At 42.0% G+C, this 13806-nt stretch overlaps 1 protein-coding gene across 10 annotated transcripts in view; it reads left to right on the top strand.

The window, feature by feature from the left end:
- The window catches only part of SPATA6 (spermatogenesis associated 6), a 41367-nt gene that overhangs the window by 4622 nt on the left and 22939 nt on the right, over positions 1–13806 (top strand). For 5 of the 10 annotated variants that reach the window (XM_075616286.1, XM_075616283.1, XM_075616279.1 and 2 more), the window contains 5 exons: positions 1371–1442; positions 1818–2054; positions 2475–2568; positions 3653–3693; positions 11610–11794. In XM_075616286.1, the coding sequence (XP_075472401.1) occupies positions 1431–1442; positions 1818–2054; positions 2475–2568; positions 3653–3693; positions 11610–11794 (569 nt within the window). In that variant the 5' untranslated portion in view covers positions 1371–1430. Of the gene's footprint in view, positions 1–516; positions 645–1370; positions 1443–1817; positions 2055–2474; positions 2569–3652; positions 3694–11609; positions 11795–13806 lie in introns of all 10 variants that reach the window. The other 5 variants (XM_075616285.1, XM_075616282.1, XM_075616289.1 and 2 more) reach the window with 3 other exon arrangements.

Genomic DNA, 13806 nt, shown 5'->3' with positions numbered 1-13806 from the left:
CAAACCCATTACTGGATTATACAGTAAATGTTATGGTGTTTGCAGTGACATTACAGAGTCACTTATTTCATCTACAACGTGCCACCCTTCCTACAATGTTATTATTATGATGATTTTTGAAAAACATTTTGATAATCACCCCAAATACTTTAGTTTTCCATCCCAAATGGGATGATGCCAGAAAATGGCATGGCACATTTTATCATCTGTTGCAACATTGTAATCCAATGTATGACCCAACGGGACATATGGCAGATTAAAAAGTGGATAGATTTCACGCACTCTGGTCTGGGCTGCCATGTTTGATTTAGGCATTTATGGAGGAACTGCAGCCTGGCAAGACGCTGCAGCAGGATTCAGCTACTGGTTTGGGAAATACTGGAAAGCTTCACTAATTATTCAGAAAACCCAGGTTTTTTTTTGTTTTTCCACAAGCTGGATTCACCCTGCTTATATACCATTACATTATACAGTAGTTTCCTTATTTGTATATGTATTGCTTTTCTGTTTTTGCAGGGGATTCGTCAAAATATCAACCACTGCTACTTTTTAATATCTACTTTATGACTTTGCCCTGGATTAGCTGCTTTGCTATTTCTGAATTATGGATGAGGCGAGCCTCTAACTAACACCTATGCAACGCAGTATGTACAGTATTTCAGATTCGGTGTAGTCTCTAATGCTTTTCACAGTTGGGACCTGTTGGTCTAAATTTGAAAAACTTATCACACGTATCTTCAAATATAAAGAACCTATTAAAAGTGGGAGAGAAAATATTATATGGCTAGGTACCTAGATACGTTATTGCAACATCAACATATGTTAAGTGCAGGTGAACACTGCAAAAGATTGAAATTAAAGCAAAGAAGTGTTAAAACTCACATATTTATATAATGCAAAGCAGCCATTCTTTTTCCTAAAAATCCCAATTGAAACATCCTGAACGTCCACTTTAGAATCAGGCCCTTAGTTTGGGTAGCGCAGGATTTAATAAATCAGCTGGGTCTTGTATCGTGAAACGCTTTTTTTTTTTTTTTTCTCTCTTTCTTTTTTTTTTAATTGCTATTAACCATGCCACTTAGAGTCTTCACTCCTGACAAAAACATGCATTGGAATAAAAGTCAAATCATAATTGTGGTACAAAGCAATGTAATCATTTGTAATTGAATCGTCAGAAATGCAAATGTTATCTGCTTGACATTTTGTACCAGCCCTGTGTCTTTTCTAATTATCTTTATTAAAGTCTGTAGCTTACAAAGGGAATGGTTTACAATTAAACCCCAGTTTGTTACATTGCATGACATTTACTTCTGATAGCCTTTTCTCCTAGACCTTGATGTTTAATTATTGTTTTTTTGTGCCCCCTCTAGGGAATTGTTGAAAAACCTAGTTTATATTTTGTTGAACAGTGACCCAGCTGCAGGGAGAGAATGCAAAACCAGGTTAGAGCGCACATATTCTTTTAGTTTTATTTTTGTTGTCTAATGATAAAATGTGTTATGTAAGAAAGAAAGAAAAAAAACTGTTTTTCTATTAAATCAAAAGTGATCCTGATTATTTTTGTTTCCGCCAACAAGTTTACTGCCATGGCTTCCTCTGTAGTAAAGAAACTAGACAGCTCAATTAGACTTTAATCAACAGTAAGTGGTTTTATTGCCGAGACGTTAGGAATGTGTAGATGGCTGATGTAATTGAAACGGTCAGCTGTTTTCACTGGAAAGTTGTTTGGTTTCTGGGTTTTTGTTTCTCCAGGTATTTATCTTGTTTAACCCCTACAGCGGCGGATATTAGCAATTGTTCTGTCTGTCCCCTCATAGAATCATTTAGGTCATTTACAACATTCAACACCAATCAGGAACAGCAACTCGCACAGAGCCAGAAGAAGCTATGAGCAGCCAACGATCTCCTCGAAATCGCGTTCGCCGTCCCCATACACTAACCGGCGCATGTGCGAGTTGTCCGAGGATGCCAGGCAGAGGTTGGCCCATCTAAACCTCGGACCCTACGAATTCAGGAAGGAAACTGATAACAAGCCACCGTTTGTGGTCAGACATGTACGTTCACATCGCTAATCTTAGTTTTGTGAAACATCTGTTACTGTGGCAAAAGTGAATTTGTTCCTTGCGCAAAAAGATTGTCACTCCACAAAACTGTATGGATTATGGACACTTAGCATCCTGATGAGTTGCACCATTTTGGAGTTTTGATTTCTAAACGTGCAAAACTAGAACATTGTGGGTCTATTGCAAAAGTGTAACACATATTTTTTTTATTTAGCTTTCTTGCTTATGAATAAAGCAACAAAAAAATTTAGAGATACCCTGTCCTGTCCCGAAAAGGTTAGGATATAATATAAGTAATATATCAGTATTAAGTTTCAGACAAACACAAGTCTCTAGACTGTGGATACTGGCATCAGGTAAAAGGGTTTTGGTGATATTATGATGATTATTGAGAGAATGTTTTTGTTTTAGGTAAAAACATTAAGTCCTTCTCCGGACACAACACTCGTCTCATGTTCTCCCAAAGGAAGTATAAGAGAAGAAGGATGGTCCAGACTGCACAATGGTAAATAACAATATCCATTTTACATCGTGTGAATAAGGCTCTCAATGCTTCCTTTTTGGAAACACAAATCGTTGTGATTTTGCACACGGGGTGGGTAATATCAGTTGCAAGCCTTTTGTTTCCATCAATGATTCTATCTCCCACTGCCAAAATAAGGTGGTAGATCTATAACCAGTCTACTGCTGGCCTGTGACTCAGAGTAATAATAGTCCCTTCACATAGAAGGAGTTTTTCTATTGGTGTGTGGAAGAGGTTAGTGGGCCACAGTGTTCCCTGCTGTTGCCCTGCCACCACAGAGGTATTTCCATGATCTTAAAGGGCATGGTTCCATCAGAGGACGCTCTTGTGATGTCCAAGTGTGTTCCTGTGGTGCTAGGGGCAACATCTCGTTAGCAGGGCTGTTCCTCGCGAATCCAGATGATTCCCTTTTGTCACACATAGGGATGGCAAGTCTCCCTAGAGTTTGGCTACCAAAACAGAATGCCTGCTTTTCAGATGTAATCAACATGGAATGATGGGGCCCTGAGGGAAATGGAAGGGTTGTTTCCTCCTTCTATTCTATGATGAAGGGGCTGCAGCAGTTAAGTGTAAGGCAGGGGGCATGAGATTTTCTGGGGGGGGCCTCATTTAAATTAAATTTTGGGGACCGAAAAGGCCTCTATAAACTCCCTGACCTTTGCTTCGGGCGAAATGTCGACATAGCAACCTGGCTTCAAATGACATTGCGGGGTCATGTGACGTCGAGTTGCCATGGTAACGTGTCGTCACATGACCTCACTGCGTCATTTAATGTCGGGCGGTTCAGACTGAAAAGTTTTTGCACCCCTGGTCTAAGTGCCTTATTCTATTGGGGATTTTTGTGTGGCTTTAGGCTTTATACAATAAGGGCCTGAGAATCTTTACACAGAGGTGATCATACTACTGATGAATTATTTTCAGTGGGTTACATGAAACTATGCATTTACAAAATGTTTCTTGTATGGAAGCTGTGATCACACTGCACAGGAGGAATCCATTGCATGAAACTACGCATTGGCCTTCTTTTCTTTGTTTTTTATCTGGAAATCTCTTTTTTCTTTTGCAGACTCTTCTTTTCTTGACAGCTACAGACCCATTGATTCCAAAGTAAGTTTTAAGGAAAGATGCTGAATGCAATAGGGAGTATTCATAATGGTATATCAGCATCATCTTTAAAGGAGCAGTCCCACTTAGCTCCCAATTACAATTGTAATAAAAAAAAAGAAGATTTCTCAAACAAATATAAACATGCTTGTCACGGTAGCTAGTGATAGGTTATAATATACACAAAATATCTGGGTTGAATTGAACACGACTTAGATATAATAAAGATAGTTTATTCCTTAAAGAAGGTGAACACACAAGATGGTACAAATAACAGACAAAATATAGCACTTAGGGGTTGGACAATGAAGCAATCAGGTACAGTATTGGCAATTCATTCAGCAATACAGGATACAAATGAAGACATCACGAAAACACTGGGCATAGAGCTTACACTCGTTTATATGGAGTTTCAGCCCCATACCCTAACATGAGGTGCAAGGCATTGGATGACAATTATCTGCCCCCAATCCCTCCTTGCCACCTCACTTGAGAGGCAAAGTAATACCTGCCCACTGGGTGGGCATTATTCTAATCAGGAGCTCATTTCCCTAGCCCCCCTCCCACAAGACTTTCGTCGCCCAGTCTGCTTGGGATAGGAAAACCTTTGTCCCAAGGTGTGAAACACAACACTTATCACAAGTTCCCACGTCCTGCTCTGCTTTGTTCTAGCATAGACAAGCAGGGTGTGGGAGCCTTTGATCAGGGGCTTGTTGTAGACCACTTGTCTCCCCCCTGAGCATTAACATACCATATGGGCTCTAGCCTTCCCGGGCTTTTACCCTGGACCCAAAACATAGTACATTTTCACAATCATATTTATATTAAAATAATCCGTTCTGTGGGTCTGAGCGGGCTGAAATCTGCCAGGTCCTCATGCCGGAGGACCCTTGCCATAGTGGCCAAATATCAGCCCTCCATGACACCCAGAACCGGAGATACAAAAACACAGTTTTAGAAGCAATTTTGAACACGAGGCTTTTTCTGCCATGCAAGTCAATGGCAGAAACCCAAACTTTACCATTACCCTGACTCCGTTCTGTTGCCCCGAGAGGGTCGGTATTTGCCATGTGATCCTGCCGGAACTAGGCCTACATGGTGGCCGAATCTCAGCCCTCTAGGTTGAACAGAACCAGGTTTCTGCTCATCCCGATTTTAGCCGTTTTTACTCGCGGCTTTTACCTCCGTCATTAGAATCTATGGTGCGACCCTTATAACGAGCGCGACCCTTTACCGGGGTCATTAACTCTCGGACCCGGTTGGGGTCAAGTGAGGGGGTTCCTAGGGTCTAGGGGCAAAAAGAATTTTATTCCTGGGTGCCCTAGAACCTAAGTTTCCCACGCCAATTGAATTTGAACTTGACCGGGGAGTGATCAAAGCTCTCTTCAAGACAATGTTTCCGCTCTTGCGGTCTGCCGTTTGGATGGCTGCCAACCCGTTCCTGGAGGTCGGCTTTGAAATGAATGGCTCCATTGACTTACAATGGGGAACCGCCGCTCCTCTTCTCGGGCGCCACCTGCAGGTCTTCTACGATATCAGGCCCAAATTGCCGGAATCTCCATGCGGTTACATGGGGCTGTAATGGCGACCTATGGAGAGACTGCAAAATGGAGCCTGCAAAGGCGGGAAAAGGGACAAAGGGCCATAAACACCAAATTAGCATTAACCCTTTCCCTCCTCCCACCTGGATCCCAGTGTATGTGGTTGTTGCATACACTGCAAAGGTACAAACTCCAATAATTGTACCAATATACACATCTAGCAAATAAAACAGTTTGCCATGAGGCAGGGGAATAAAAATACATTAATTCCCTCTAAATGTGGGAATAGGATAACCAAGGGACATACCTTTTGGTTATGAAGCAGGGGAACATATGTATTATACGTACATTTCTGGTTAACCCCTCACTTCCCAGACGGTGGAAGGGGGTGCCTAATGGGGGTGACCCCTTTATTACACGCTTGGCACCCCTCCCCCGTCACAATGCTTAAAGAAAATATTTGTCAGTTTCATTTTCCTTGGAAACAATTTTTTTAAATTTAGCACTAAGCAGGAAAAGGACAGATGAAGCCCGGTTCTGTGCTCAGCATATAGTCACTCTGCTCAGAAGAAAAGCTTTACACTCTTCTGCTCCTCCATACATCTCAGCCCTAATTTCTCGCTATGCACCATCCCGATTCTTGCGTTCTGCTCAAGGATGTCTCCTCTCTACCCCCTTTTGTATCTAAAGCCCTCTTCCGCCTTAAACCTTTCTCACCGACTGCCCCACAACTCTGGAATGCCCTTCCCCTCAATACTCGACTAGCACCCTCTCTATCCACCTTTAAGACCCACCTTAAGACACAGCTGCTTAAGGAAGCATATGAGTAGCTCCATGGCTGACAATTAACACCTTCCTACTGTCTCTGTACGTTCTTCCTACCAACCAATTAGATTGTAAGCTATTCGGAGCAGGGACTTCTTTTCCTAAATGTTACTTTTATGTCTGAAGCACTTCTCCCATTTAAGTGTTATTTATATGATTGTTGTGTGTATTACTGCTGTGAAGCGCTATGTACATTAATGGCGCTATATAAATAAAGACATACTGTACATGCATACAAAAGAGAGCAAAAATCAGATTCCTCCTATTTTATAATAAATTTACATCTATTTTTTTTTTTTAATTAATCACCCAAATGTTTTCCTTAAACATGTGACTGTCATTAGTACACCTTGGTTCTAGAAGGCACGGCTCTTTTTATATCTTGATTGACCTTTTGTAATCAGAGGGAGCTTCTCAGTAGCCAAATTGTAATCACAAATCAAGGGCACCTTTCACTGCAAAAATGACGAGCAGAGGGGGAGGATGTTAAATCATCTGACAAAGTGAAATGGTATGTGCATCTCTCTGCTTGTGGGGATGGGGAATCCTTGCTGTACAATGCACGGTATCCCTCTTCCTTCTAAGGATTATCCAGAAGACTTTTATGATGATGCCAAATTTGGTTTACATGTATTATTCCACTAAAAATGCACCCTATTCTGCAGCTGCATCGTCCATTATTTCATGTAATAAAGTGGCTTTATCTTCTTTATAGTCACATCACATATTTCATTGTGTAAATACAGTAGTGTAGTAGAAATATTGATATATAATGCAAAGCATTTGGATTTTCAAAGAACTGTATTCTGGGATGTCTTTTTATTGTTGTTTTCACACGCAGGCTTTCAGCCTAAAAATACAAACACATTAAGCACATCATAATTTGTCAAATAAGCGTGCAATGGTTGAGCAGATGCTTTCACCGTAGTGCAGCTACTATAACCAGTTAGTATTCTGTGGTTTCTAGTATGGATGTGACATTGTCGCATTCCAAAAGAAAGATATAAGGTTAAATCTTTTTACTATGACATTCACACAATTCTGAGTCCTTGCACATCAAGCCAATACATGCAATCAGTTCATGATAAAGAGAATATGATGTTCTAATGATTTACTTTTGTTATAGAATATTGACATGTTTCGCTCACAACCCTGAATAAGAAGCCCTCAGGGACCGTATCTGGCGAAAATTCTCTTTGCCAGTTGATTGCATGTACTTGTGTTCGGTTCCTGTGATACTGCAGCTTCAAAGCCACAGTATATGGATTTTTGGCTATTTATTTTATACTTTTTGTATGCAAAATAAAAATAAAAAAAAGTATGGGCGATTTGTTTATAGACGGTGTTTGCGGGAAAGTGACTTAACCTGTTTATGGTAGGGAACTTGTTGTACCTGGAATAGACAGTATGTACTGCATTTACTGTCAGCATTATATGAAAATAAAGGTACTAATTCATTTTGAGGCTGTTTTGACTACAGGTGTTAATGTGATGGGTCTAAAGAATACAGGAACAAACTAAAATCCATTTCCAACATGGGTGTTGTTTTAGCGCAGGGATTGCCAACTCCAGTCCTCAAGGGCTACTATCACGACAGGTTTTAAGGATATCCCTGCTTCAGCGCTGGTGGCTGTCATTGACCAAGCAACTGATTGAGCCACCGGTGCTGAAGCAGGGATATCCTTAATACCTGACCTGTTAGTGGCCCTTGAGGACTGAAGTTGGCCACCCCTGTATTTAGCGTGTAGACTCCATTACTCCAAATTCCAATTTTCTTGTCTCGCTGCTGCCAGCCGCTCGCCATTAACAATAACCCTGCAGTCGTCTTTGCTATATTTCCCTGTGCCACGAAAGCCTCATATAATTTACTTTCCCTGGACAGTCCTGATGATTCACGACTGTTTTATCATAGAGATTTTAATTAAAATTGATTTGTTTGAAGGGGAGGAAGGGAAAAAAAAAAACGATATTAGCAGCAGGAACTTTTGGGGGCCGTTAGATAGCGATGGAGGGTATTTAATTCATCACTCCCCGGATGGCCCAGAGCTGCTCTGCTTCCCAGCAAACGAAGGGGAGATTGAAATCTACCTTTATTAGCAGCTGAAAACACTGCACAGCTTTGAAATTAAATGAAAACGTGTTTGGAATGAACTCCACTCCAAGAAAATGGTCCGAATAAACAAATACACGTCATATTTTGCAGCTCCGAGAGACAAATTTGATTTTTCGGGAAGCAGTAAAATGCGAGATATCGATAAGTTGATATTGTTTGATTAATGGACTGTTTCTTTTTCTTATCAGCACACAGAATCACAAAGAACATGAAAATCGAAATTACTTTCTCCATAATTTCCATTTCTCTTGCTTAGTCACTGCCTGTATTCACCCACACAATTTTTACTAAACCCCTGTGCTACCGGAGGGGCATGCAATGTATTTGCAAAGAAGTGCATTGTGAGGCCTCGTTCAGGCTGAGTGCTTGCTCGCTCGCTCACAACAATTAGGCCGAACTCATGGGGGTGGCGCGGGCGCACGCTACCGTGCGTGCACTCCTGCAGCCCCAGCGATGTGTGCACTAGGCAGCAGGAGATTGGGGAGGCGATCGGGGGCGTCACGAAGCTGGTTCGCCCTCATTGGCTGGACCAGATCACGTGACACTGACGTCACGCGAATGCAGCCCGAAATCACAAATGTACTTGTCTGGCCAAAATGTAGTAGCGTCGACGCGCTACAGCGCCGTGGGCACATGAGGAACTGCAATAGGAAATCAGGTAAGCGTCCCGAAAGTGCACGCGTGCGCACACAGCAAAGCCCCTACCATGAGCGCGGCCTTAAAGTAAATTGTTATGGCAAAGCTGTGCACGTGAGCGCACGGCGAGCCGAATCCGTTTGATTTGCCGCTCGCTGGCTCGTCACGTGAGCGGTTCGCCCAATGGAGGCGCACCAGCTCCGTGACTTTGTGATCACACCCCCCTACACTTGCAACTAGGAGGACACAAATCCTCCTAGCAAAATGAGCGTCGAGCGCTCGCGCGTTCTCATTCAGCCTGGCCGCAGCCTAAGGGCTCACTCAGACAGGCTGCTATGGCAGCTTGCTAGCGTTCGCGCCCCCGCCGCTCGCTCCTGCAGCACAGCGATCTGTGCTCAAACTGCAGGAGGCAGATTACGACGTTTGGGGGCGAAGCGGGGGCGTGTAACGAGCGCGTCACGGAGATGGTTCGCCTTTATTGGCTGAGCCAGCTCGCGTCACGCGACTGTAGCCCCAAATTTCAATTTGGATTGTGCTGGCAAAATGTCGCAGCGACAACGCTGCACTTTACCGCCGGTGGACTTTTCAGTTTGAAAACTCCCACCGCACAACCCAAATTTGCGACAGACGAGTGCGCGCACGTCGTATCGCCTGTCTGAGCTCAGCCTAAGGCACTATGCCACCAGTGGGGTTAATACACGTTTTTGGAGGTTGCAATACCTGTTTATTGAGCCAACCCTCCGCTAATCCTGCTTGTCACACTTCTTGTGTTACTCTTCTTACATGTAATCCTACTATGTTTGCCTACATTTAATACTGCTTAGATTGCAAGCTCCTGGGGGCAACTTCTCTCTTTTACTTTTCCTATATACATATCTGTCCGCTGAAATAAGAAATATATTTTCATTACGCAGAGCCACAAGTCCAAGAATAAAAGTAATCTCTGGACTGTCAGCAAGGCTGTACATACAGTATCAGGTTTCCATAGTTTTATTTCTGTAAACAAAAAATATATTTTATACTTGCCCTTCGCAAACATGACATGTATTGTACATCGTGTAGGAAGCTTTGGGGAGCGCAGGTTTCACCATATGTGGTATGAAGAAAAATGAAAACTACATATTGTAATCAGCTTCAGAAATGTCTCTAAATTCTCGGGTTCAGCAAAGTGGGGACTCACAATTTCTCAGATCAAAAACAGCGTTTCCACATAAAAAGTGGCTCAGGATATCCAGACTTTTACGTCTCTGGTAGGTAGGTGGTAGAGGTCTCGGTGTGGTGTGTCCTCAGTGAAACAGATATAACACTTTAGTGCAACACTGTATATGATTCAAAAGTGTATTAGACAGATAGTATTACACTTACATGGGTAAGGTCTAGCAGAGGCACATAAGACTAAAGTTGAGTGGCTATTCAGCAACCTCGTTGCTCGTACTCAAATCTCTCAATCTGCCAGGCTCCCAGTGTGCGTATCGTCACTTCCGGTGGCGGGTCACGTCACTTACGGTGCGATCGGTATTTTGAAGAAGAACGAGCAGCAATCCGATATGGACAGGGAGGATGACGGTAAAGCCTACTAAACAGACTACGAGTTTCGCTTGGCACAGCTTCTTCAGGAGTCATAACTATGACTCCTGAAGAAGCTGTGCCAAGCGAAACACGTAGTCTGTTTAGTAGGCTTTACCGTCATCCTCCCTGTCCATATCGGATTGCTGCTCGTTCTTCTTCACAATACCGAGCGCACCGTAAGTGACGTGACCCGCCACCGGAAGTGACGATACGCACACTGGCTATGTGCCTATGCTACATCCTACCCATGTAAGTGTAATACTATCTGTATAATACACTTTTGAATCACCACACCGAGACCACTGCCATCTACCTACCAGAGAGGTAAAAGTCTGGATATCATGAGCCACTTTTTATGTGGAAACGCTGTTTTTGATCGGAGAAATTGTGAGTCCCCACTTTGCTGAACCCGAGAATTTAAAGACATTTATGAAGCTGATTACACTATGTATTTTTCATTTTTCTTCATTCCACATATGGGGAAACCTGCGCTTCCCAAAGCTTCGTACACAATCGTATAGAAGCCATTTAAAGCAGCAATACAACATTTCCCATTTTTTGTGTTTTACTTTTTTTTCTACTTTTTTTTCTTATTTTTATTTGCAAAGCATATGACAATTTGTATACATCCTTACCCAAGCTGGCAATCGTTTGGTGCTCCTGTTATAAATCTGTCAAAATCTTGATTGTTTGCCTAAGTCTGTGAAATGCTGCAGCTGATTTGTAACATTATATTACGAAGCTTATTATATTATTGTTACAGCTTTTGGAGTAATAGAGAGAGTGCTGTTTGGAACATAGCAATAGATCTGTTTGTGATACTTTGTTGCCAAAGGGCAGAGCTCAAAAAGGTGTGTGTGAGTCTGTTTCAAAATATGAAGTGGATATGACTTTCTAAATGGTTGATGTATAAACCTAAGGATGATCAAAAATGGCAGGAGTTCAAAAAAAATGCAGGCAGTATTATCTAATACTACAGAACTGATTTATTAAAGAAAAACATATAGGATTTTTCATGGTTTTTCTGCTTTAACATGGTAAGGAATGTTACATTTCTGAGTGCTTTCAGTTTATTGCATCTCCAGTACATGTTGATACCGCAGGTGTATTGCAGTGCATTTTAATTCCAGTTGTTTCCATTTTAACAGCAAAGTTACAGGTTTATTTAAAGTCCTGTTTTTATTTCTTCTCCTTTTTATAGCTCCTAGTTCTAAGCAATTTCTGCCTGTTTACAGATTAGTGGAAAGCAGCACATGGATGACCTTGAGGGCTCCTTGGACAGCTTAAATGACCATCTGCTCTCAGGGCCAGCTGGCAGAACGTCACATTCTGCTAGGTTTTCAATGTCCCACTCAGCACCGCCATCCGTGCAGAAACACCCCCCGAGTCCTGTGCTAAACCGCTCCTCTCTCAAGGAAAGGTAACACTCACTTCTCTTTACATTCACCAAATCCCTGAGCTGTCGCTGGTGAAACTCAATTTACTGGAATATGTGATCAGATTTTATAATACCTAATCCCTGATTGGAAGTAGAGCAAAAAGTGTCACAAAGGACCTTGGTACTTGATACACTGTAAATCAATCAATCTAAAGGCATTGTTTACAAAGTAATACATTTATTGTCTGGAAAGATGGATTGAGATGTAAATCTCATTTTCAGGTATGTACTTGGATATAAAACGTGGGGAAAAAATCAATGAACAGAATTAAGTTACATGTATGTTTGATGGCGCGCAGAGCTGCATTTTCTGAGGGGAGGTTCTACAGTATATGACTGGATCTTTTCATGTAATCTCGGACTAGCTGTCAGTCATACAGTATATGCATGCACGACAATGAGATTGGTGTGATTGGGAGAGAGCATGTTTACGGGATGTCCACCTGACTCCTGATCACTGTGCGCTGTTCCTCAAGGCCCAGCATTGAATTTGGGGTGGTTGATGTAAAAAAAAGCTGAACTTTTTGCCACTAGTCATTTCTCCCTTTGTATTGGAAATTCCAATGACTTGGGCATTGTTACATCAACCATACCGATGTCAAAATCTGGCCTGGATTGACATCTCAAGATTATCAAGAGGCAAGTAGAAACCCAAGCTTCTATATATCATTCTGATAATAACATGGGTTTATCAAACCTTTAGTAATACAGGTTCTCAGGTGGGAGGGGGTTCGGATTCACTAGTGGGGGTTTTTCTGTGTGTAAATATATTGCTTTCATTCCTTTACCTCCATGGCTTTTTCACCCACTCCGTTCTGCAAGATCTCTTTATTTCCGCCTCGCTCCACTATATTTCCTTTCCCTTCGATCCCTCTCCTGCTTTTACGTTTTTTTCCCCCCCATTTCTTACTCGGTTTCTCTCCACTATCTCCCTGAGAGTTATCTCTTGCATTTCTCCACTGACGCTGCCAAGACGTATCTGGGTGTTAGAAATTGACTTTTAGTTCATCCAGCCGAGCAGAGCTATAAAAATTCAAATTATTGTTAGTTTGAACTCGGTAAGCTTTTTTTGAAATGTGTGGGATGCAGTTAAACAAACAATGCTCCCTCGCATGGCAAGCTTTCCTGCTGGAATTATAGCTTCTGACAAGATGCTAGGATGCAGTGTAACATTTCTTTCCTGTTTTAATGATCTAGTAACAGTTCTTAACTTTAACTTCTTCAAGGTGCATGACAGACCTCCTTAAACGTGTATATAGAGCTGGGTTTTTAAAAAAAAACGTGTTTCAGTTTGTCCTTATAAATCATATAATACATATTTCATACTAAGCACAACTACTGCTTGCTATGGGACATAAGATTGGCCATTTAATACACTCCCTGATGAACTAAAAACGCAAAGGTATATATGTGGGGCTGCAGCATAAAAAGATAGGAAATAATGTGTTGTCATTAAAGTAGCAGTCCCACCTGGGCACCCCCAAGTTCTCAAGATACTTTCCAGTCTTTGGTGCTGGTGTTGTTCTCTCCCTCTCAGGAATTCAAAATGGCCACCAAACCGCGGACCAATAGGAAGCTGCAATGGCTGACGTGGCCTCTATATTTTTAGAGATTGAGGCAAATGGAGTTTCATTCACAACGAGTGGACGCCGGGCTGTGACCCAGCTTCGTTCGCATCACAGATCTGTTTTTTAACTTTAGGCCATCTATTCTGCCAACCTTGTGTGTGCACCTCAATATTTTGTTTTCTTTTCCTCTTTCCATTTCTGCCCATATTATATATTTCCATCAATCGCTGACCATGTACATAGAATTTTTCGGTCTAATGTTGAGGCACAGAGAGAGAAAGTGATTTTACCGAGCCGACAATCAAACTGGGTTCACCAGCTTCAAAGACAGTGACATTATCACTGTACTTATTCCTTCTCTCTGCCACGAAGCCGGGTATGGGGCTGATGCCGGGTTGACTTGTACTACAGAATTGCAGAGAATGT

This window comes from Ascaphus truei, chromosome 10 (genome assembly GCF_040206685.1).
Source record: "Ascaphus truei isolate aAscTru1 chromosome 10, aAscTru1.hap1, whole genome shotgun sequence".
Classification (NCBI taxonomy): Eukaryota; Metazoa; Chordata; class Amphibia; order Anura; family Ascaphidae; genus Ascaphus; species Ascaphus truei.
The sequence above is the reverse complement of the archived record's forward strand: the minus strand, read 5'-3'. Positions and strand labels throughout refer to the sequence as shown.